Below are 14,132 nucleotides of genomic sequence, written 5' to 3'. Positions count from 1 at the left end.
TTATCTCTTTATGTGCCAGTATCCCAACATCCTGTAGACGGCATTATAACCGACTGTTCAAGGATTCCTAACATTCCTGTGTCCCTCAACGGACTTCAGGAAAAAGATTGTACAGTTAGAACAAAAGCTTTATTCTATTGTAGAAACCTGAGACATTATTAAATAACAATGTTTTATAAAATACAACAATAATTATTTTGCACTTTTTAAATCATTGTAGGCTCATCAGCTTGCCAACATGCAAGCACAGGCCAGCAATGGTACCCAGGTATTGAATACCAGCACTACAAATGAAGAAGAAGAGGATGATGAAGATGATTATGACTATGACTATGAATCCCTTTCAGATGGTATGCAGCTTTATTTACAAAGGCTTATTTTGTGCAAAGTGACTTGATGGTATATCTTAGTAGTGGAACTAACCTGTTTAGTGAAGCCTCCTTTATATTATGTATGTATTATGTAAAAGAAATGTGTGTGTCCCCTGGTTAAGAACAATATTTTATTTAGTAGCAAAATCACATTTGATTTCTGAATGTGTTATTGGCACTTAAAAGGCAATGATAAAAACACATTATGTATTTTAATACTAATATACTAATGGCACTGCATGAACCACAGCTTGTACTGTATTCTCATAGAGATCTATTCTATGATATCTATACATATGTAACAGATAACAGCTTCTAGCCATCATTTTTTCCTTTATCCTGTCAATTACTGAATCATAATGACTTGTATTGCCTATTTATTCAACATTTCCTTCTCTGATTGCTTGTTTGACTCTTTTCCTGTAGCTGATGTCCTTAATGCTTCCCCTGCGCCTAACAGCCAGGAAGGTAAAAGCCATTTCAATGGATGTTCTAACTGCATGGATTTATACCACTCATCTCCTGTTAATTAAGTGCTCTGTTCACAGAAATACACTTGTTGACTTGTGTGTATATGCTTACATTTCTGGTGTATATTAATATTGTTTTGATACTTAGGCTATAGCATCACTTTTCATTTTTTTTACTGCATTTCACGGCTCAGGAAACAGTGATAAATGTAAAACCAGCAATTGGATGGTGCACCATTGCTTGGTTATATGATGAATGCCAGGTCTGTATTGCTGAACTGGTTGTTAAGCAGGAGAAATGTTAGATTATTACATATTATGAGGAGAATTTGTGTTGGAAGTATTAGTGTTTTCCATTGTGTTCCTCATGTTCTGATAGCAGTACATGCTTTCTGTTATTGGTGCATAATCCAAAATTGCTCATGGAGCTCTGAAATTGTTAAAGGATAAGTTCACATGAAAAATAATAAATGCACATATTTTTGCAGAAAAAAAAATAGCATTTATTATTTTAGCCCTGCAGGGGGTCTACAAAGCATTGAACCTATGATTAGTGGATCACAGGTGCAATGTCAGGCTTCTGCAGTCATGTCCTTTCTGCCTGTACCTCTGTACGGGCTGTCTAGTTAGAAAGCTGGAGGACTTGTGAATGGACTGCAAGTGTGCTGATCAGCCTACTCAAAGCCCATTGAGAACTACAAACTGTCTGCCATGGTGGTAGAAGGGATTTGTAGTTGTTTCATTTACAAATTGCTGTGGACGAATGACATGGCGAAACTCCGCACAGTCACAACTATTTCATATGTGACAGCAGCTGTGTGCGAGAAGAACCCCCGCCCACTGTCATGGAAGGGGGGATTACAGGGGGTGGGGGGTTGCTGGAACATGTTACACCATAAATGCAGGTGTAACAATTTCCAAAGATGAACTTCGCCTTTAATAGTATATCTGTGGTGCTGGTGCTACCACAAAATATGGACAATTGTTGCAAGTGAATAATAATTATATACAGTAGACTGTTTTGGCTTTATCTAATTTGTATTGTTTTTGCATCTGATTGCAATTCTTGTATGGTGTAAAAACAGGTTGCATTTGTCTGCTGGCTCTATGGCATTAGCTACTGACATTGCAATTGCTCTTCCCAATGCATAGACCTATTCCTTTGGCTTGATTATGTCCCTAGCTGGCAGTGGCTTGTTGACAGCTTTAGCCCCCGTTCACATTGACTGAGGTTTTGAAATTGTGCAACTTCATTTGAAACTGCACAGTTTCAAAGCTGCATCTCAATGACTCAAGACATCTGTGTGGCTTCATGTACAGATGTTTATTCAAGTCGCACTTGAAATTGCCAAAAGTAGTGCATGTACTACTTTTTCAAATCGGTGCGGCACCGTAAAGTCAACATTGCATTGATTTTAACAGTACGATTGCCAGCAATAGGATGCGACTTGTAATGCGATTTGACCCGTTAAATTGCATGACAAGTCGCTCTTATGTGAATAGGGGGTAAGTAATAAGCATAGCCATTGGAGAAGTGTACTAAAAGTAATCATGGATTTTAAAGTAAATAGGATGTGCATTAAGCTGTAACGTTAATGGAACATTTACTTGAAATTCATTTTTGATTCAAATTTTCACATTTACATTATGCCCTTGCTATTTAATATTTTAAAAACTTAATTTCAGACTTAGAAAAGTTTATTTTGATTTTTTTTCTGTATATCATGACTGCATTGAGTAAAAAAAGAATGACGCACATTGGTGGTGCAGCACTACAAAGCTGAGAAAATATGGATGCCCCTATGTACATAAATATTCATAAAGACTTACAAAAAAAAAAAAAACATGGCACTTGAATCATAAGCATTCATTGACAAGATTATTTACATTGAGCTAATTTCATTCACAAATACTGCTAACAAAACTGTTAAAAGGTCATATAGGTCATAGTTTCTTTTTACAAAATTTGTAAAGTTTTGTAATTGGTTTGTCCACAGAAAACCATTGTTGCTGACCGCCACACTAATGTTTTTTAGCCCCATATGCTTTTGTGCAGTGCAGAACCCTTACTATTGCTTTAGACAACATAGCTCATATATTCAAAAATAGGTCTGTGATATCTTAACCTCCAGGAATTTTGTACCAAAAGCGGTACAATTTTTTGCATGGAAATTTGGCGTTATGTATTGTAGGCCTACAATTCTTAGTAATTACTTACTTAAACCTGACCAAAACAAGACTCTAGTAGACATCCCAGATGTGATAAATTTGAAACACAAACACATGAATTATAATCTAATCAATAATATAATTTTATTCAATAATGCAATGAAAAATAATGAAATTTGTCAAACAAAGAAATTCAATACACATCCTGAGTGTGAAACAGTTTGAAGCATGGAACTAGACAAAGTCCGACGTTGCAATCAGGACAATAGTACCTTGTTTCTTTTCGGACTTTTTTTCCATTGCCATCTCTCTTGGAACAGCAAATGATGCACATCCTGGTAGGCGCTAACTTTCTTGCGGTTGGCGGTACGAAGTCTACAAAATGACGACCTGTCAGGCGTTCTGGATTGCCAACGTCAACAGCGCGTCGTCCGGGTCTGTTAGCAGATACTGATGGCGTTGGGTGGTTGACAAAAATCTGCTCAGCCACCTTCCAGATAAAGTCAGAATGAACAAGAGGTATGTTAGTGTTGCTTTATAAAGGATATAGGCGTTCCAAAGGCATTGTTCAAGAAGATGCCTGAAAATCTTTTTGTAATACTTCTGTGGTTTCCGCATCGCCGGGTAAAATGTCATTGCCTGATCGGCTCGGTCGACACCTCCCATTGTGTGATTATAGTCGATCACGACTTGCGGCTTCAGCACATCTTTTCCGTGTTTTGTGCGGACCATGGCAGTGGAGGTGCTGTGCACGGTGCTCATGAGACACACGTCCTTTTTGTCTCGCCATCGCATTGCCATCATTTTACCCTTTTGAAAGGCAACCATCTCTCCTTTTTTTAGTTTTTTCCTGCCAAACATTGATGGCATGTCACGCTGGTTTGGCCTAACGGTACCATACCCATCAGTTTTGTTTAGGAGCAAAACCTCATAAAGTTCCGGAGATGTGTAAAAATTGTCCGTTGTCACGCAATATCCCTGGTTCAGCAATGGGTCCAGCAGTGAAAGGACAGATGATGTGGCCATCCCATAGCCGCTGTACCTGGGATTGAACTTGGTACCTTTACCGGTGTACATGACCGCATTCCAGATATATCCAGTGGATGATTCACAGAGCATATAAAATTTGATGCCAAACCGCGCTCTTTTGGATGCAATAAACTGTATCCAGCTCAGGCGTCCCTTGCAGGCCATCAGACTTTCGTCCACACTGACATCCCTTTCTGGCACGTAGGTCCGCTGGAAGTTGGTGAAAATCATTTGGCACACCTCCCAGATTTTTTTGAGTTTGGGCACAGGATGCGTGGCCTCATCAAACTCTTCGTTGTTGGCGAAGTGCAAATTCTTCATGATGAGTGAAAAACGGTATTCGTACATCACAGTGCCAAAAAATGGAGTGGCCAGTATCTTATTGGTGGTCCAATACCATTTCTGGAGCGGTTCCCCACCACCCCCTGAAGGATGATGAGTCCCAGAAACTGCCAGATGTCCTCTTTAGTGACCGGTTCCCATTTTCTGGATCTGGAAAATCTGGCACGCAGCGTAGCGGATTGCTGCTCATGGTAGCGGTTGGTTTCTGTGACGATTTTTAAAATTACCTCCTCAGTAAGAAATCATTTCAGGTACGCTAGAGGGTTGTCACTCTCCACATCAACCTTCATCCCAGGAGATCCAGTGAATCGGAATCTCGGGGGCGCTGCCTGGTCCGCATCGCTGTTTAAGAGGGCACCAAGTGCGCACATCGCTTAGGTCAGGTGCGGGATCATCGGCGTTGTCACTTTCTGGATCAGTGTCGGTGTCAGAGTCAGATGACAAATCTCCCCACGACTCACTGTCGCTCTGTTCTCCGAGCACCTCTGTGTCGCTGCCGCTGTCGCAGTCGCTCAGCTGATTCAAAAGCACATTTGTAGGACAGCGCTTTTTTGATGCCATTTTCAAAGGGTTTTATTTGTCACAAATGACAATGGCAAGGGGCACTGAAAGGGCACTGTGTCTGATACAAAGGTGATACAGTGCAATCCTCTCAGATTACATTATATCACCTCCTTTTTATGTGTTTATGTTTGTGCAACATTTGAATTTCCCTCCCAGTTCCACTCCCATGCACCATTGCTGCTGCAGGGAACGGAACCAGGAAGTCATCAGAGCAACGGACGGCGCGGAGGGGATCTAGGCAGTGATCACAGCAATGGGAGATCATCGCTGGATCGCCAGGAGAAGGTAAGGAACTTGTCTCTGCAAATCTACCCCGAGCGTGACTCGGGGATACCGATCCTAGCATGAAAAAACCACCCCGAGTCACGCTCGGGGTTACCGCTAAGGGGGTTAAAGACATCTTGGTATCTACTTGATCCTCCCAATTTTGCCACCTTTGACTGATAATTTAACATTTGACATTTGCTTTCTGTGACTAAAGCCTGGTACATACAGTACCTTGAAAAAGTATTCAAACCCCTTGAAATTTTCCACATTTTGTCATGTTACAACCAAAAACGTAATTGTATTGTATTTATTTGTATTATGTATTTGATAGACCAACACAAAGTTGCACATAATTGGGAAGTGAAAGGAAAATGATAAATGTTTTTTACATTTTTTTACAAATAAAAATCTGAAAAGTGTGGTGGCGCATTTGTATTCAGCCCTTCTGAGTCAGTACTTTGAAGAACCACCTTTCGCTACAATTACAGCTGAAAGTCTTTTTGGGTATGTCTCTACCAGCTTTGCACATCTAGAGAGTAAAGATTTTGTCCAATCTTCTTTGCAAAATAGCTCAAGCTCTTTCAGATTGTATGGAGAACATCTGTGAACAGCAATTTTTAAGTCTTGCCACAGATTGGATTTAGGTCTGGATTTTGACTGGATCATTCTAACACATGAATATGCTTTGACCTACACTATTCCATTGTAGCTCTGGCTCTATGTTTAGGGTCATTGTCCTGCTGGAAGGTGAACCTCTGCCCCAGTCTCAAGTCTTTTGCAGACAGGTTTTCTTCTAAAGTTACCCTGTATTTTCCATCCTCCCATTAACTCTGACCAACTTCCCTGTCCTTGCTGAAGAAAGGCATCCCCAAACATGATGCTGCCACCACTATGTTTCACAGTGTGTTCATGATGATGTGCATTGTTAGTTTTCCACCACACATAGCGTTTTGCTTTTAAGCCGAAAAGTTAAATTTTTGGCTCATCTGACCAGGGCACCTTCTTCCACATGTTTGCTGTGTTCCCCACTTAGCTTCTGGCAAACTGCAAACCTTATGGCTTTCTTTCAACAATGGCTTTCTTCTTGCCATTGTTCCATAAAGACCATATTGTGGAGCGCACAACTAATAGTTGTCCTGTGGACAGATTTTCCCACCTGAGCTGTGGATCTCTGCAGCTCCTCCAGAGTTACCATGGGCCTCTTGGCTGCTTCTCTGATTAATACTCTCCTTGCCTGGCCTGTCAGTTTAGGTGGACGGCCATGTCTTGGTAGGTTTACAGTTGTGCCATACTCTTTTTCTGATTTTTGGATAATGGATTGAACAGTGCTCTGTGAGATGTTCAAAGCTTGGGATATTTTTTTTTATAGCCAAACCCTGCTTTAAACTTCTCTGCAACTTTATCCCTGACCTGTCTGGTGTGTTCCTTGGCCTTCACGATGTTTGTTCACTAAGGTTCTCTAACAAACCTCCGAGGGCTTCACAGAACAGCTGTATTTATACTGAGATTAAATTACACACAGTTGGACTCTATATTTACTAATTAGGTGACTTCTAAAGGAAATAGGTTCCACTAAAGTTTAGTTAGGGGTATCAGAGTAAAAGGGGCTGAATACAAATGCACACCACACTTTTCAGATATTTATTTGGAAAACATTTTGAAAACCGTTAATCATTTTCCTTCCAATTGACTATTATGTGCCACTTTGTGCTGGTCTATCACATAAAATCCCAATAAAAATACATTTACGTTTTTGATTTTAACATGACAAAATGTGGAAAATTTCAAGGGGTGTGAATACTTTTTCAAGACACTGTACTTACAGAAATTTGGCTGATTCAGGAGGAAGCAGTGGGATTTTGGTCAGCGTGTACTGCTCGTGCACTGCTGTCTGTTTAACAGATGTCAGTTTAATGACCAACTTCTGTCAGTCGTGTTGGAAAACTAGCATGTGATCAGCGCTGATCAGTGAATTCTGTCAGGGGGGAGTTCAGAATACAGAATACAATAGAACAGCGATCCCTGCATCTATATTGTTTGTGTTAATGTGGGGACCTGTCAGTTTTTTGATTGAACGAAAAAAAAAAAAACAATGTGTGTCTACCCAGCTTAATACACCTAACTTGTGCAAACCTAGGATAACTGGAGTGGACTAGCTCCATCTCATAAATGTCTGCTGTGCTGTTGAGTGGCTTTCATTATCTTTGTATGCGTGCTGCTTTCATGCAATCCTTTCAGTTTTTACATGCATGCTACATTTGGCACCTGTACTGTGCTAGGTATCTGTTATCTGTCAAACCCAGTCATCGCAAGGGATGGACAGATCTGTTGTAGGTCATGTTGTATACTGCTGAAAATTAAAAAAGTGTCAGGCACCCAGATTTGTTTATGGTCAGGTTTAATATCATAACAAAGATTGAAATTATTTCTGTATGTGCCCCAAAATTAGGCTCTGACCATCATTAGTCTGTCTTTATTGTAGTTCTCTAATATACAAAGGAAAATATATTTTACATTACATTTCTGGCCTTTTTATGACCAGTGTTCAAAAAAATTAAATTGTAACAGTGTCTGGACATTTTGTTTTTAAACCTAGACAACTAATTATACTGTATGTGCTCTGTTTTGATCAGTCAAGAGAATTGCTGTTCTTATCTGTTCATTCATGTAATTACAGATAATATTCTGGATGACCGTCCTGAAAGCAAACCATGCGGTGACAAACTACAATTTGAGTATAACGAGGAAGGATCCAAGCGGATCAAGAAGACTGATGGCAACAGTGTTATAAACAAAGGAAAGGTAGCTATTTGTTAGATGAATAAATAACAGTTATGTGCTGCATTTTAGTTAAAGCGTTCTAAGGAAAATATTCTCTCCAAACCTTTAAACCAGTTCTGTGAATTATGTGAGTGTAAAGTTCATTTTTTAAAATAGCGAACTTGTCATACGTACCTGCTCTTTGCAATGGTGTTTCATATAGCAGTCCTGATCCTCCTCTTCTGGAGTCCCCTGCCGACTCTCTGTGTTCCTCCTCTTCTCCTTGTGCCACCACAGGAAACTCCTTTTTTGGTGGCACACATGCGGGCTCGATCCTGAGCCACACTTTGCTCTTTAGACACACAGAGTGCAACACTGGATTTGATTGACAGTAGCAGAAGGCAATGGTTCCCTCAGCTCTCATTGAGTTCAGTAAGGAGTGCGAGAACAATGATGGATCTACAGTCAGGTCCATAAATATTGGGACATCGACACAATTCTAATCTTTTTGGCTCTATACACCACCACAAAAGATTTGAAATGAAACAGACAAGTTGTGCTTTAACTGCAGACTTTCAGCTTTAATTTGAGGGTATTTACATCCAAATCAGGTGAAAGGTGTAGGAATTACAACAGTTTGTATATGTGGCTCCCACTTTTTAAGGGACCAAAAGTAATGAGACAATTGGCTGCTCAGCTGTTCCATGGCCAGATGTGTGTTATTCCCTCGTTATCCCATTTACAAGGAGAAGATAAAAGGTCCAGAGTTCATTTCAAGTCTGCTATTTGCATTTGGAATCTGTTGCTGTCAACTCTCAATATGAGATCCAAAGAGCTGTCACTATCAGTGAAGCAAGCCATCATTAGGCTGAAAAAAACAAAACAAACCCATCAGAGAGATAGCAAAAACATTAGGTGTGGCCAAATCAACTGTTTGAAACATCCTTAAATTGAAAGAATGCACCGGTGAGCTCAGCAACACCAAAAGACCCGGAAGACAACTGTGGTGGATGACCGAATAATTCTTTCCCTGGTGAAGAAAACACCCTTCACAACAGTTGGCCAGATCAAAAACACTCTCCAGGAGGTAGGTGTATGTGTGTCAAAGTCAACAATCAAGAGAAGACTTCACCAGAATGAATACAGAGGGTTCACCACAAGATGTAAACCATTGGTGAGCCTCAAAAACAGGAAGGTCAGATTAGAGTTTGCCAAACAACATCTAAAAAAGCCTTCACAGTTCTGGAACAGCATCCTATGGACAGATGAGACCAAGATCAACTTGTACCAGAGAGATGGGAAGAGAAGAGTATGGAGAAGGAAAGGAACTGCTCATGATCCAAAGCATACCACCTCATCAGTGAAGCATGGTGGTGGTAGTGTCATGGCGTGGGCATGTATGGCTGTCAATGAAACTGGTTCTCTTGTATTTATTGATGATGTGACTGCTGACTAAAGCAGCAGAATGAATTCTGAAGTGTTTCGGGCAATATTATCTGCTCATATTCAGCCAAATGCTTCAGAACTCATTGGACGGTGCTTCACAGTGCAGATGGACAATGACCCGAAGCATACTGCCAAAGCAACCAAAGATTTTTTTAAGCGAAAGAAGTGGAATGTTATGCAATGGCCAAGTCAATCACCTGACCTGAATCCGATTGAGCATGCATTTCACTTGCTGAAGACAAAACTGAACGGAATATGCTCCAAGAACAAGCAGGAACTGAAGACTGTTGCAGTAGAGACCTGGCAGAGCATCACCAGGGATGAAACCCAGTGTCTGGTGATGTCTATGCTTTCCTGACTTCAGGCTGTAATTGACTGCAAAGGATTTGCAACCAAGTATTAAAAAGTGAAAGTTTGATTTATGATTGTTAATCTGTCCCATTACTTTTGTTCCCTTAAAAAGTGGGAGGCACGTATACAAACTGTTGTAATTCCTACACCTTTCACCTGATTGGATGTAAATACCCTCAAATTAAAGCTGAAAGTCTGCAGTTAAAGAACATCTTGTTTGTTTCATGTCAAATCCATTGTGGTGGTGTATAGAGCCAAAAAGATTAGAATTGTGTCGATGTCCCAATATTTATGGACCTGACTGTAAACCAGGCTAAGGGAAGGATTTGGTGGGCTAATAATAGAATGCTTTTTTCACCTTAAAGTTGAAAATTATTTAAGGTAGAAAAAACCCTCAGCTTTTACAACCAGTTTAAAGTTTATCTCATGGTAAACCCCCCCCCCCCCCCCAGAAAACCTAAAACATGCAGTACATCTTTGTAATACATTGCCCGTGTCTTATCCCTTTAAGGACCCTACAAGAACAGAAAATACCTGTTGATCTGCCAGAAATGCAATTTATGTGGACCAGTGACAGAACCACCACCATAGCCACCCATGTATCTGCTATGGGGCCTGGACCGCAGGGGGCCTGATTGAGTCTGCAGGTATAAGGGGCAGTGGACACCTCTGCAGTTATATTGAGCACCCAGAGCTTTGTTTGCATGCTGTGGCAGCTCACGTGATGGCTGCTGTAATTTCTAAACATAGAGCTGGCAGAAGAAATCATCTACTACACACTTGCTGCGTGGCTCTAACAGATGCATCATCTGACGCAGAGCATTGCAGAGGACATAAATAGCAGAATACTTTCTCTGCCGGCTCTGTGTTGATAAGTGACAGCGGCATTTGGGTGAACTGTCACAGCAGATTCTGCTGAAGGGAGTTGGATTTTTTTATTCGCATTTGGCCTGCAGGCAACATCAAGAGAGGTGGACAGAGGACAGAGCAGGGCACTGAGCAGCAGAAGGCTGCAAAATAACTGCTAGTGCACAAAATGTGTTTACCTTCTCTGCACTGACTCTGCTGTAAATTTCCTGTTTCGTGTTGCTTCAATCAGTATGCCAAACTGTACATTCCCAAACATCTCATTCTGTATACCATACTGTATGTTTACTTTTCCGCAATGCCTCAGTCCATATTCTCCCTATTCCGCAGCACCTTACTCCATATCTGTAGGTTCCTTATTCCACAGCACCTCATTCTATATACCATGCTGTACATTCCCTATTCTACATCGCCTCATTCTCTACACCATACTGTGCATTTCCTGTTCTGCACTGCCTAAGTTTGGATGCCATATTGTACATTCCCTGTATTCCATGCTGTTTATCCCACCCCAGCTCATTTTGAATGCTATGCTGTACATTCCTTATTTAGCTCTGACTCACATGTTGTGCTATGGGTTCAGTATTTCAAACTGTCAAATTTGATATGCTGTTGTGTATATTTAATATCCCTTGATGACCCATTCTGTACACTGGGATGTACATTTCTTATTTCAATTTACCCCTTTCTGTGCACTGTGCTGTACATCTTATATTCCATTGCTATAAAATGAAGGTTAAAAGTTAACCCAATTGTCTGCCAAGGTACATTTACAAACATCCTAGTATTCAAGGGGCTAAAGTAAGCTCACAGCTGTTACTGCAGCTGTGAACTTGGTATGGATTTTTATAGCTGGTGATGGACTTTCAGGTAAAGGTGATCCAATCACTTTTATGGGACTCTGAAAGTGATTCCCTGTACATCTGTTCCCCAATCCCACAACTAATGAACCCAGAAGCAACATGTATTACGTCACTTCTGGATATCTAATAGAATCCTGATGTCTCCATAAAGACTTGCCACCTGCCCAAGATATCTTATAAGGGTCTGGTTAGCCCACGTATGACTGCAATTAAGTTAATGAAAGAAATAAAATAAAAAAAAGTTAATTATAATAGGTAAAAAAAAATAAAAAAAAAAGTTTAAAGCATCCCTGTACACACATCAACTTAATATTTATTGCATTTAAACATAAATTGTTCCACACTTGTGGCATACTGCCGAAAATGTTGGTGTGAGAGCCATAATTCTAGGGCCATAATTTATAGTAATCCCTAAACTGAAATCCTGTAAAGGTAAATCGCTCCGATGTGAACAAGGGCTCAGGCAACACTTTTTGCTGCAGGCGGTCCCCAGTTTTTCCTGTTATTTAGTCTGGTCTATTTGCATTTTGAAGGAAAAACAAACAGGCCTCATCCTTCTGATGTAATGGCCTACTCTTGGTACTACTTGCTACAAAACTGAGGCTTATTGGGAGTGGTCATACACGGCTGGTCACTGTTTTTGTTTGCCAGTTTCCAAATCCTCCTAAAGGTGGCAGTATAATCCAATTGTCTCTGAACCCCATGTCCCTCAATGAAGTCTCAAGAAAATGATTTTACGGTGAGTACAAAAATCTAATTGTTTTAGCTGTTGAGACGCAGAGTGAGGCAATGGGTATCTGTTTATATCTTCACTTTAAATAAAGGGGCCAAGAAAGACAAAACCTTGTTCTATTCATCTCCCTGCCCTTTATTTGTGACTTTGGCTGTAACAGCTCTGTTCCATTTAAATAATGCTTCCAGAATAGCTGTTAGGGTGTACATGCACAAGGTTGATAATTTATGGTCATCGCATATGATGGCATTAACAGGTACATTTGTGTACACTATGCCCCAACCAAACCTCCTCAGAGGTTACATTTTCAACTTCATGGAATTATTAATTGAGGTAAAAACACACCACTTATGTTGCAAAGCGAAGGAATATCACTAGAGCTAGATAACGTAGTCAAGCTTCTCTAGACAGACCTTACTCATTTAGGACATACATTTGCTGCCTCTTTTGATGCTATGAAGCCAACTGATAAGCCTGTAGTTTTAGTTGGGCTTGAAGAAAGGGACTGAGAAATGCCTCTGCAAAAATTAGAAAAATACATTGGGGAAGTTTCCCTCATAGTCAATGAAGCTTGCATGAAATATTTTTTTCCTCAGTGGATATACACTAAATGAGTGAGTCCATCACCAGACATGTATGTTTTATTGCATGTATAGGTCTATGATATGGAACTGGATGAAGAGTTTTATCTCCCTCAAAACAAGAAAGAAAGTAGACAAATTGCACCAGAACTATCAGACCTTATCATCTATTGCCAAGCTGTAAAGTTTCCTGGTAAGTAGAATCATCTATCTTGTCATTCTCTGGCAGCCTTCTCAATGTTGACTGGAGAGTGCGCTATGTCTGGCTGCATGCCAGATCAATAAATACTTGCTCTGAACATCTTTTGAAGTGGAAGAAAGTTTAGATTAGATTCACATTTTGGTAAGGGCACTTTTTATTAGCATTCTGTATAAATAAACTGCTACAAGACAACACCAAGACAAACAAAAGGACAATTAATGTCCAAAGCAACTATTCAAAATAAAAATACACAAAGAGGGCATTCAGATGCACAGATCTTGTAGTAACATGGGAAAAACTGCTGGACATAATATCATGTTAATAGTCATACTTTTTGTATCAGTCATTAGTATAAATAATAAACACATTTGAACAATGTTTATGGCAAGTCCAAATAAATCCCAGTATTCACTCTTGAATGAATGGCGTCATTGTTTGTTTTTTGCTGTTACTTTTTTTTGTAATAAAAATATAACCAGAGAGAAGTTAATTTCTCACTCTGTGGTTTGTATCTCAAAAAGAATATAAAATGTGTGGAAGTCTGTCATTGTCTCATGTCTTGCACTGATTATTTTTTAAGCTTAAAACAGTTTTCTCTATCGTCCATTGACAGACGCAGCCTCCATCTTCATTAGTTGAATGGGTAATGTTGCCCCCTGCAGGAGTAGGCCGTCCCCACATGCATATCCCACATGCCCTCGGCTCAGCAAATTTGTTTGTTTCTGCCTAGAGAAGGAGTAGGACCTAGGTTTCCTGCTGGGACTTCGGTCTCAGTTTTTATTATGTTTCAGAATATTTTGTTTTACTTTTCTTTACTCACTTCGCTAGGGGGATCCTCCTGGTGATAATCTAAATCCTTATGGTCCCCCCAGCCTGGCCTACGAGCGTGAGCAGGTTATAGTCCTGCACTAGGCCTTGCCACAACAGGGGACGAGCCTGCAAGCGGATGCCTCACCGGGACACAACGATCTGGAACACCCGGAGTTACAGAGTACCCCTCGGCTGGCAGCACCCCCACTCCAGGTGGGAGGAGGTCTGCCCGGATCGGAGCCCACCCGGTCCATGGTATGGTGAGTAAATGTGACACCCCCCTTGCCCCTGGTCGCCTTGGGGGGAT

At 40.5% G+C, this 14,132-nt stretch overlaps 1 protein-coding gene across 2 annotated transcripts in view; it reads left to right on the top strand.

Moving 5' to 3' along the window:
- Window positions 1–14,132, top strand: part of PLCE1 (phospholipase C epsilon 1) — a 677,378-nt gene that overhangs the window by 561,090 nt on the left and 102,156 nt on the right. Inside the window, exons 19-22 of one of the 2 annotated variants that reach the window (XM_082268058.1) lie at window positions 221–350; window positions 798–839; window positions 7,890–8,014; window positions 12,889–13,006. In XM_082268058.1, the coding sequence (XP_082124184.1) occupies window positions 221–350; window positions 798–839; window positions 7,890–8,014; window positions 12,889–13,006 (415 nt within the window). The remainder of the gene's footprint in view (window positions 1–220; window positions 351–797; window positions 840–7,889; window positions 8,015–12,888; window positions 13,007–14,132) is intronic. The other variant, XM_082268059.1, reaches the window with a different exon arrangement.

Source organism: Pelophylax lessonae, assembly GCF_965119305.1.
Source record: "Pelophylax lessonae genome assembly, chromosome: 9".
In the NCBI taxonomy this organism is placed as follows: domain Eukaryota; kingdom Metazoa; phylum Chordata; class Amphibia; order Anura; family Ranidae; genus Pelophylax; species Pelophylax lessonae.
Note: the sequence above shows the minus strand (reverse complement) of the source record. Positions and strands in the feature narration are given on the sequence as shown.